We start from the raw sequence: 10,046 nt of genomic DNA, 5'->3' as shown, positions 1-10,046 counted from the left end.
GGCGCGTGGGGAGGGGAGGGGAGGGGAGGGGAGGAGAGGCGGGTGCGGGCGCTCAGAGCTGTCCTGCCACCCGCCCCGCCCTAAATGCGGCTACACGGCCACAGGTCATTGCCCCGCAGCCAAGCAGGGGCCCCTGGGGCTGGGGCCGCCACGTCCAGCCCCTGGCAGCTCTGCCAGTACAGGCCAGGCGACAGGGGCCCCAGGCAGACACGGGGCCCCGGCCCCTCTCCCCCTCCCCGCGCTGAGGGCATCCATTCCCCCCACCCTCTGCCGCCCCAAGTCCCCAACTCAGCAGCTGGGGCAGGAAGGCACATGCTGGGGTCAGCCACTCACAGGCTGTATGACCCACACGTGGCGACTTAGCCTCCCTGTGCCTCGGTTTCCCCATCTCTAACGTGGGATGACATGGCCACCAGAGGCCCTCGCGTGTAGCCCTGAGGAGTGAATGCACTCGGGGCACCCAGCACAGGAGACACAGACGGGCCTGGGTCCAGATGGCCCGGGCCTCCGTCCGCCCCCCACCCCGCCCGCCTTCCCGGAGAAAGGGGCTGGAGGCCAGAGTAAGGCCAGCTCAGGGCCGAAAGAACCTGCCCACCAGGCCCGCAGGCAGCCCCCGCCGCCCCGCCCAGCTGCCCCTCTCCCGCGCCTCCTGCGCCCGCCCTCCTTCTCCCAAAGCCCCCAGGCCCCTGAGTCTAACCTGGGCCCCTCAGAGGGGCCCGACAGGAGGGTCTGCACCCTCCGGGCACACGGCCCCTCGGCCCGCCTCCCACTCGGAGGGGCTACCGGCGTTCTGCTTGACTCCTCTCATCTTTCACAGCAGTTGTCTTTTAAGAGACCCCAGGGACGGCTTTCCTCCTAGCGAGGTGTCATCAAGGAAAATAAAAGTAATCTACGGTGCGGGGCGGACCCCTCCTACCGCAGCGGGGCGGCTGGTGCGCGCCTGGCGGGGGCCCGTGAGCGGAACCCACGAGCTGCCCAGACAACTCGGGCCGGGGCCCCCAGCCGGAGACGCGGCCCCGATTGCCGCCTCAGCCCACGTGCCCTAAACCCAAGGCCGCCTGAACAGAAGGCCCGCGTCCTGGCCCCCATCCCCACGGCGCCCAAGGACCGCACACGGGGCCGAACGGGCGCTGACACCGTCCCCAGGCGCGGGGTGAAGCGCCGGGGGCAGAGGAGCGCAGAAGGGAAGGCCAGGGGAGGCGGCTAAGCGGGCAGGATGGGGACCGGGGGCCAGCTCAGCTCCTGGGGCTCCCCCCGCCCCGCCCCGCGCCCCCCCAGCCCGCCGGCTGCCCCGGACCCCGGCCATCCCGGGTTAGGCCACAGCCTGCCGCCAACCACTCCCACGGGAAGAAGCTGCAGCCCGACTTGGAGGACCCGGAGGACGTCAGGGTCCAGCAGGCAGCCCCATCCCCGGGCGCTGCCCCAGGGCGGGGACACCCAGGGCAGCTGGGCGGGGAGGGCTGGGGAAGCGGGGACGCGGACCGGCGCCGGTGAAGGTGGAGAGGGCCCGCTGGACTGGGCTCCCCAGTTCCACGTGTGCGCGGCGGTGCTGTCCCCAGGACGTGGGGGGGTGGGTAGCACAGGGACCGCCCGGCACCAGCCTATCCTGGGAGGCTCCGGCTGGGCCCTCAGGGAGACCGGATAGGTCAGCAGACCACCACGGCCGGGCTGTGTCCCCCGCTCCCGTCACAGCTGGCTCCCTGCTCCTCCCTAGGTCGGGCAGGGCCACCCAGGGTCCCCGAGGCTGGGGGGGGACACCCTAAACCCCCCAAGGCTCAAGGGGGCGTGAAGGCCAGGAGGACGGGTAAGGCGCCGGGGGAGACGGGACAACATCGGGCTGCAGAGGCCACGGCCAGAAGGCAGTGCTTTGCCTGGTGCTCAAGGCCACAGATGGCTCTGCACCCTCTGTGACCCTCTCAGGAAGCAGGGTGTCCGGCACAGACCTCAGCCCCCTCCGTCACCCTCAGGTCCCAGCAGCAGAGCACGGGGAGGTGTCCTTCCCCGCTGGACACACCCAGGTCTTGCCTGGACAGAGGCTGGGCCCGGAGCCATCTGAGGTCCCGCCAGCCCCACGAGGCTGGAATGGCACCGGCCGGGCGTCTCTGCCCCGTGGTCTGACCTAACTCGGGGCACCCCCTCCTCCCTCCCTGGCCCTGGGTCAGCCCCCGCGGGGCTGGGAGCTGAGAAGCCGTGCCCAGCCTGCCCGGCCCTCCAGGTCTCTGCTCTTACAGGCTTGCCTCACCGGGCATGACTCAGGGGCCTCGGGACAGCACTGTCTCCTATGATGAAATCCAGCTCCCTTCAAAACCGGGACAAGCCCGGCAGCCACCGAGCAACTGCGCCTCCGCTCACAGGGTCTGGGGGTGGTCTCGGGAGGGTCCCAGCCTTCCGGGCGCACAGACCTGGCTTCCAGGCAGTGGGGGTGGGGGAGGAAGTGACGCCAGGCCTCACAGAGGCTAAGAGAACACACAGGCACCACACCCAGGACCCCGAACACCCACTGCGTTGTTGGGGAGCAGGGCTGGGGTATGGGGTGCTCAAGGCAGAACCCGCAGGGGGCGTGTGGGCACGTCTGAGCGGTCTGGCTCTAAAGAGGAGACTTGGAAAAGCAGGAACTTCACCTGCACGCGCAGCTCTCCTCGAACTCAGAGGACACCTCCCCCGGGAAGCCTGCCCTGATGCCCCCACACTGGGCCTCCCCAAACCCTGTGCCTTCTGCTACCACGGGAACCATTCCACGCCCTGAGCCACAGGTTTACACGGCTGTGTCCCATCAGATGGGGGCTCTGGAGGGCAGGGGTTTGCCAAGCCCAGGCCTAGAAGACAAGGAAGCTCAAGATGGGGCCGTGAGGGAGGGAAAGAGGGAGGGAGTGAACTAATGAATGAGTTAGGGACCGAGCTCCTCCAACCTCCCTCTGAGCCCCCAGCCCTCTCACCTAATCCCAGAGGCCTTTCCCCAGGCTCGCTGGCCCGGGTCATTAATTCACAAAAACAGAAAGGAAAATATTTGCCTTTTTACAAAGAAAAATTGCCTCTTCCAAACAAGAAGGTAATTTCACAGGCAGTTGGCCTTGATGGTGAGGCCCTTAATCACCCTGAGGGACACATGGGCCTGTTTGGATGCATGTGGGGTCAGTTGCGGCCAACCCAGGGCTTCCTGCTTGGGCCGCCTGGAGGCCGGCGGACCAGGCCACATGCCACGTGCCACGCCCCACGCCTGCATCCCCCCTCGGAGCTGGCTGCTAAGGGGGCCTACGCCTCCAAGGCCGAGGCCCAAGGTGCTAGCAGCCCTGACCTGGACCCCTGCTCCCTGCCATGGCCTGCTTGCATTTTCCACGTCACCTGGGAACTTCACGCTGAGGCTACGAAGCTGCCTCGCGCACCCTGCAGGTGAGGGACACCTCTCCGCGGGGCCCTCCCGCCCGTGCGCCTCTAGGCAGCACCCGCTCTGGCTCTGGGCCTCTGCCAGGTGCCACACCTGACGTTCCGTGGCCTGGGCACCCGGGCAGACGTGGGGAAGGGGGCTCCGCTGAGGCTGCAGTGGGGCGGCAGGGGTGCCTACGAGTGCAGGCGGCTCCTGCCGCCGAAGGAACCCACCACTCCCCCTGCCCTGCCCCTGCCCAGAAGACCCCCAGCAGTTCTTCCCACGTCATCTAGATCCAGGGGTCCAGGAGGTGAGCCCCGGAAAGGCCCAGAAGCGCGGGTAGGAGAGAGTGCTAATGGACGCATCTCGGGGGAGGAGAGGCTGCAGAGACAGGAAGGACGGGGACGTCACACAGCGGGGAGTGGGAGAACTCGGGAAGGGGGAGTCAAGGTCACCAGAGCCTCCGGAGAAAATGTAATTACTGGCGGCCCGGCCTTTTCAGGACTCTGGTGGGGGCTGGCACGCTGAGCTCTCGGTCACAGCTGTGGCTGCAATGCCCGAGCGACCCACCCAGCCCAGCAGAGGGGTGCAGGGCGCCGGGCCTCACCCCTGTGCCCTACGTCCCGTAACAAGACCCTGGGCGCCAAGCCACCCACAGAATCACCCCCACCTTGGCTTGCCCACAGCGGGGCGAGGGGCTCGGAGGTGGTCGGGAAGGCCCGCGGCATGCGTGCCCGCAGGCAGTGCTCGGGGCCAGTGGAGAGCCCAGCTCCTGACCCCACCCTATCCCGCCTCCACTTGGCAAACACCGGACTCCTACTCAACCCTCAAAGCCTGTGTCCCGCGACACTGCTCGGCTCCTTCAAAGGTTCCGTGCTGCCGTCAAAGGCTGACAGACCCCACCCCGACCCCCGACTACCAGGAACTTCCGAGGGGCAGGGCACGGGCTGGGTGTCAGCTTTGCCCCCCAGGGGCCCAGTGAGGGATGCAGGTGGAAGCACAGAACGTGCACTCAGCTCGTGCCCGAGGCCCCCCAGGGTCCAGCAGCTCCTGGCCTTCGGGGACTCCGGACAAGCCCCTTCCCCCTCGGAGCCACAGCCCCACAAAACAAAGGAGGGCACACACAGCTGAGAGCACCCCACCTCACCCCAACGGTGAAGGGTGCCACAGCCCCAAAGAGCAGAGGCTCTCGGGCCCAAATCAGGCACGAGCTGGAGGCGGTGTTTCCCATCGGGAACACCCACCCCACGACGTGGCCCATGACCCTCCGGAAGCCGCTGTGACTGGGGGGATCCAACAGGCTGGAAGTAATGGCAGCCGGCAGTGCCCCCCCGCCCCGCAGCCCCACGCCTTGTAAACCCGCCCCCAGCCCCCAGCCTGAGCGCTTGTTTCTATGGTAACTTCCCAAGGTCAGTGGAGGCAGCCTAGCTCGGCTGGAGACAAAAGGCGCACCCCTCCTGAGGGCCCTGGGTCGCTAATGAGCCAGTGTGGCCCCCAGACCCCTGGAGCTGGTCCTCCTCCTCAGAGGGGCTCAGGCTTGAAATCCCCCAGCGAGCACGGCCTGGTGGAGCACGGCCGCTGCCCGAAGCCCAGGGGCAGAGACTACCCGGGCCAGGACACCTCCGGAGGCCCCCTTTGCCCCTCTCGTCCCCTCCACAGGGCTCCCGGGCCCTCCGGGCAGGCCCCACCCGCCCCGCAGCCAGAGTCCCAGCCGGGCTCTCTGCACCTAACTGGGGCCACGACGCTGTGCTCACCAGCCCGGCGCCCCCCCCAACGCCCCACCGCATGCCCACCGCTGGGCCAAGCTGACGCGGCGCAGGCTCCCGGGGTCCGGGGACCGGCTCCTCAGCGCCCGCAGGGGCTGCTGATGGGACAGTGACCCGTGCCGGGCCAGCCATCGCCCCTCATTGCCACCGTCACTTCCTGCACTCCCCACACCGCAGGGGGAAGCTCGGAACCCAAGGGCATCGCCGGGGGGCGCGCAGGCGGGAGAAGGGACCCCCTGCCCCCCCACGCACCACTCCCCCCCACCCCGCACCTTGCTCACGCAGCGCCCCGGCCCGCCAGGCCTCGTCCACGCCAGCCGACGGCCCAGGACCTGGTGTCTGCGGGGCCACGCAAGGCATCCCGGGGACGCGGACGGAGCAAACGCTGGGCTCGGGGCGGCCCCGCGCACTGGAGCTCGGGCCTGGGACGGGGAGCCGCCCGGCGCCCGCTGACGGTGGAGCCGGATCTGACAGCAGGGCCGTGAGGGGGTGTGCCAGCAGCTCCCCAGAAGGGGGAGCCCGGCGGGGTGGGGGGGGGGTACAGCCGGCCCCCAGGACGGCCGCCTCGGTCGCGCAGGGACGCTCCCCCGGGCCCGTTCCACCCCTGTGCTCCCCGACTGCAGGGGCAGCTGCCCTGAGACCTGCCTCCCGCGCCTCCCGCGGCCGCCCTCTCCCTCCCGCCGGCCCCGCTCAGGGCCGCCCGAGGACATCCACCAGCCACAGCTGAGCGTCCTCACGCCGGGCCAGCGTCCCCTCAGGGCCTCACAGACGTCAGCGCGCTGCGCCTCTGCGGAAACCGAGGCACAGAGAGGACAGAGAGGATACGTGACTTGCCCGGGGCTGCACGGCTCAGAGGGGCAGAGTTCGAACCCTGTCCTCGGCTGCACCCCACAGCCAGGGCGAGAGGCCTCCACTCACGCTGCCGTCGACGTGGCGCCCTGAGAGGCCGGCGGCCGGCCGGACGGCTGCGAGCTCCCGTTCTGCTCGACGGCCGGCAGCGCGAGGCCGCACATCCCCCGGGAAGGCCCGCGGGCCGCCTCACACCGTCCGCGTCCAAGCTGCCCCCAAGCCAGGCCCCGGCCCTGCCCCAGGAGGACGTACCTGAGGAAGAAGGAGGCTGCGGCTGACGGGCCCGTGGAGGCCCCCGCTGGGGCGCCCGGGGCTGGGGTGACCAGGGCCTTTGAGCAGGCCCCGCCGCGGCTCCACGTCTTCGACGCGCCATCAGGGCCCACGGAAGGGGGGCCGTCCCGGACCGTGTCTGCCACCGCCACCGCGGCCACCGCTGCTTCAGCCTGGAGAGAAGCAGGGAGCCCGCATGAGGGACAGGCACCCGTCCCTCACCGGGGAGTCGGGGGGAAGCAGGCCCGTGCACCCCGGAGCCCAGCAAGCTCCCTGGGCCCTGCACGCACGGGACCAGCCGGCTCGGGGAGTGCCTGGAGCAGAGGTGGGCACAGACGCCCGCCCAGGGACTGGACTCTCCAGCCCCTCCCCCTTCCAGTTCCAGAAACACAGGGACCACAGTGGTCAGGACCGACGGACAGACCACCCCTCGCCCCTGGGCCATCTGTCTGGGAGCACCCAGAGGCACGACCGAGAAGAAGCCACAATAAATATTTGTCACGAGCACGAATTGCCCCATGTACGATAATACGTTGTCTTCCCATCATCTGAAAATACTACTCTGGCATTTGCAACTAATTAGCTAAAATAAATTCTGGAAAGGGAGACAGCCTCGTAACGAAGCACAAAGGTAATTAAACGCTCCCCGGGACGGCGCTGGCAAACTTGAGATACGGCCACTGCATATTACATTTATGCGCACGTGTCGGGCCCTAGACCCCCGGGCCAGACCTGGCCCTGGAGCGGGGTGGACGTCGGTCACCCCAGCCCCATGCCCCTCCCCAAGGGCCCCAGCCTCCAAGGCTCCCCAGGCACCACAGCCCGGTCCCTGGGGCTTCTGGCTTCACTTGGCCCTGTCCGGGGCGTCCTCTGTACCTGGATGAAAGGACAGGGGCCTGTCTGGTGACCCTGCCTGTGAGGAACCCAGGAAGCAGCCACACTCTAGAGGGCCTAGCGTCCTTGGGGTCTCCCAGGTGACACGGCCACAGGCCAGGGTGGCACTTCAGCAGAGTAAGCCACCATGGGCCCCAGGAGGAATGTTCTGGCAGGAGGTCCCGCCACCTCACGGCAGCCTCCCTCCTCACCACGGCAGGGGGTCTCACCCCACCCAGCCCGTGGTCAGCACCAGCTCCCAAAACCCCCCTAGGGACACAGCAAAACCATGTCTGCAAAGGAAGTTCAAAGGGAGCTCCAAACCTTAGGCTGGACAGACGCCAAGCACCCCGACCTGGCCCCCTGCAGCACCAGCAGCACCCCCAAGGCTGAAAGGACAGGTCAGCGGCAGAGGAGGGCCAACCTGGAATAGTCCAGGCCCTCGCCAGGCGCTGTGCTAGCGCGCCACACCCTGCCACCTGCCTCGCACCTGCCTACAGGGCAGGAACTCCTATGCACCCCTCAGAACCCAGTCCGGCCAGCCCTATCCTTCTCCAGGCCACTCCCTGTGCCTGCCCTGGCCTCTCCCAGCCCTCAGACCTCCCCCAGCTTCCCCCAGTCTACCTAGTGCTGCCCACTCACAGAGAGACAAGGCCAGGCTCAACTACCCAGCACCAGATTCTCCCATCCCCCAAGCTTGCACGAGCACCTAGTGCGTGCCAGGAATCAGGAGGCCCCGGAGGGAGCCTCTACACCTGCCCGGTCTCCTCCACATCCACGGCACCTTGCCTGGCACGTAGTAGGTGTTCAATAAATCTGTCCTCCGGGAGCACAAGGTGTGGCAGGGACACGCGGAGCTCGGCCAGGAGGTGGGCCCTGCGCCCCAGGGCAAGGAGGGGGCTGCAGGAGCAGAGGGGCACCCGCTCGCGGGGAACATTCCACAAGGTGGGGGGTGGTCAGCCAGGCCTAGACCTGGGCAACGGGAACCGGACGCTGCTTCTCCTCCAGGCAGCTGTGGAGCTCAAGGCAAACGTGAGTGACGCGGGGTAGCCACAGCCAAGGTCCCCGACAGCCTGTATGCTGCCCGCCTCCCCTGCGGCCTTACACGCAGGCGACGGCAATGCTCCCTCGCCTCAAACGTCAGTCCCCTTTCTGTCCCTCAACATACGTGCTCCCCACGAGACCTAAACTCCTTTGTCGCGCAGAGCGGTGGAGGACAGGACTGATGTTAAAAGCTGCGTCACCCACAGGGCCTGGCCTGGGTCTGGCTGTGCACCCCCTGTGAGCAGCGCATGGCCGGGGGCCCCCGGGGCAGGGCTCACCCCCGCGACACCCCTGGTACCCGCTGCTCCAACTGGCCCGAGGCGGGGCCCACGTCCAGCGGCCCAGGCTGGCCCGGCTACGCTGGCCAGCGAGGCCGCCTGGACGGCAGGGGCAGGGCTGTGAGGTCACGGCCCCACACGGCCCTCCACCCACTCCCGCGGGGCCCAAGCATCCCACCTCCCATGCCGGCATCTCTGCCTTCAGCCAGAACGTCCGGCCCCACCAGCAACGGTGCAGGCCACCCAGCCTGCCTACAGCCGGCCGAGCCCCACGCTGACCTGGCGGGGGGCCCGCACGCGCCTCGGCTCCGCCGGCCCACGAGCTGCCGAGACCCGGCTCCGGCCACCGGGAGGCCGCTGCCGATTCCTGCCGGAAGCAGAGCCCAGACGCGCCAAAAGAAGCCGAGGGGGTGGGGGAGGGCGGCGAGAGGGCAGACCACGACACGACACAACACGGGGACAGCAGACGGTGGGCGGCGGGGGGTGGCGAGGGCCGGGGGGGGGGGCAGGCGGCCAACAGAAAACGTGATGGAGGCGCCAGAGCAGCAAGGAAAGAAAAGCATGAAGAGAGGAGAGCGTAAGGAGGGCCCACCATCCCGGGAGGCCCCTGCAGGAGGCTCCAGATCTCTCTACAGGGTGCCCACGACGGGGCGCCAGGGTGCCAAGGAGCACGGTTTGGGAAACACCAAGCTAACCCATTCCTTAGGAAAGCTCTGGGCCTGAATTCCGCATCTGCAAGATTGTGGCCCGCAAAGGACTGCATTCCCCAGCTCCTCAGGATAATACCTCTCCGGGAGCTATTTCGTGCCCAGGGGAAAGGTGGGGGGGCAGAGGAGGAGGTGGCTAAGGGGCGGCCAGAGCTGCGTCTTGCCCTGCAGGGGGCACGGGTGGCATCGTCCACTGGGCATGTGCCGGGCCCCCTCAAAGCTCTGCCCGGTCACCCAGAGGGCCCCGGGCTGGGACGGTCCTAGCCTCTGCAGGTGCCTTGTCCTACCCCCACGTCACAGAAGCACCTCACATGGAAGTGGGGGGCCATCTGTCCAACTTCCACTCCACGGGTGGGTAAACTGAGGCCCAGAGGGGGTACCAGCAACAGGTTAGTCAGGTCAGAGAGACAAAGCTCCCTCCACCCCACACCGTTCCGGCCTTGTCCCCGAGGACGGGTGAGCACCCACCAGGGACCCCCGCCAGGGTTCACGGGAAGTGGGGGGAGGCAAGCAGGCTGGCACAGAGGCAGCAGGAGCGAGGTCCCCAAGTTGGGGCCACCCAGCCTCCACGGACAGAGGGAAATCCTGGCTCCGCCAAAAAGGACCTCACCTCCCACTCAAAGCAGCACCTCCTTCAGGAAGCCCTCCATCCTCCCCGTCCAGGCCGAGCCTCCGCTGCCCCAGCCCCTGCAGCAGGCTAGGAACCCTCTGCTCCAGGTCCTCCTCCACGAACTTTGGGACCCTGGGTAGGGCCCGGCCCGTGTCTACAAGACTAGGGAAGCTTTGCACAGGCTCTGCTAGCCTGGACCCAAGGCAGCTGCACCCTTCACCCAGTTACTCAGTCCCGCCCTCGGCCGCCCCAGGCAGCGCTACCTCTAGCCTACCATGGGGTCAG

The 10,046-nt window shown here is 68.2% G+C and overlaps 1 protein-coding gene across 1 annotated transcript in view; it reads right to left on the bottom strand.

Annotated features, from left to right (window-relative positions):
* KIF26A (kinesin family member 26A) overlaps positions 1-10,046 on the bottom strand; it is a 52,665-nt gene that overhangs the window by 21,504 nt on the left and 21,115 nt on the right. The window contains exon 4 of the mRNA XM_024130986.3: positions 6,232-6,422. Coding sequence (XP_023986754.1) covers positions 6,232-6,422 — 191 coding nt within the window. The remainder of the gene's footprint in view (positions 1-6,231; positions 6,423-10,046) is intronic.

This window comes from Physeter macrocephalus, chromosome 11 (assembly GCF_002837175.3).
Source record: "Physeter macrocephalus isolate SW-GA chromosome 11, ASM283717v5, whole genome shotgun sequence".
Taxonomy (NCBI): Eukaryota; Metazoa; Chordata; class Mammalia; order Artiodactyla; family Physeteridae; genus Physeter; species Physeter macrocephalus.
The sequence above is the reverse complement of the archived record's forward strand: the minus strand, read 5'-3'. Positions and strand labels throughout refer to the sequence as shown.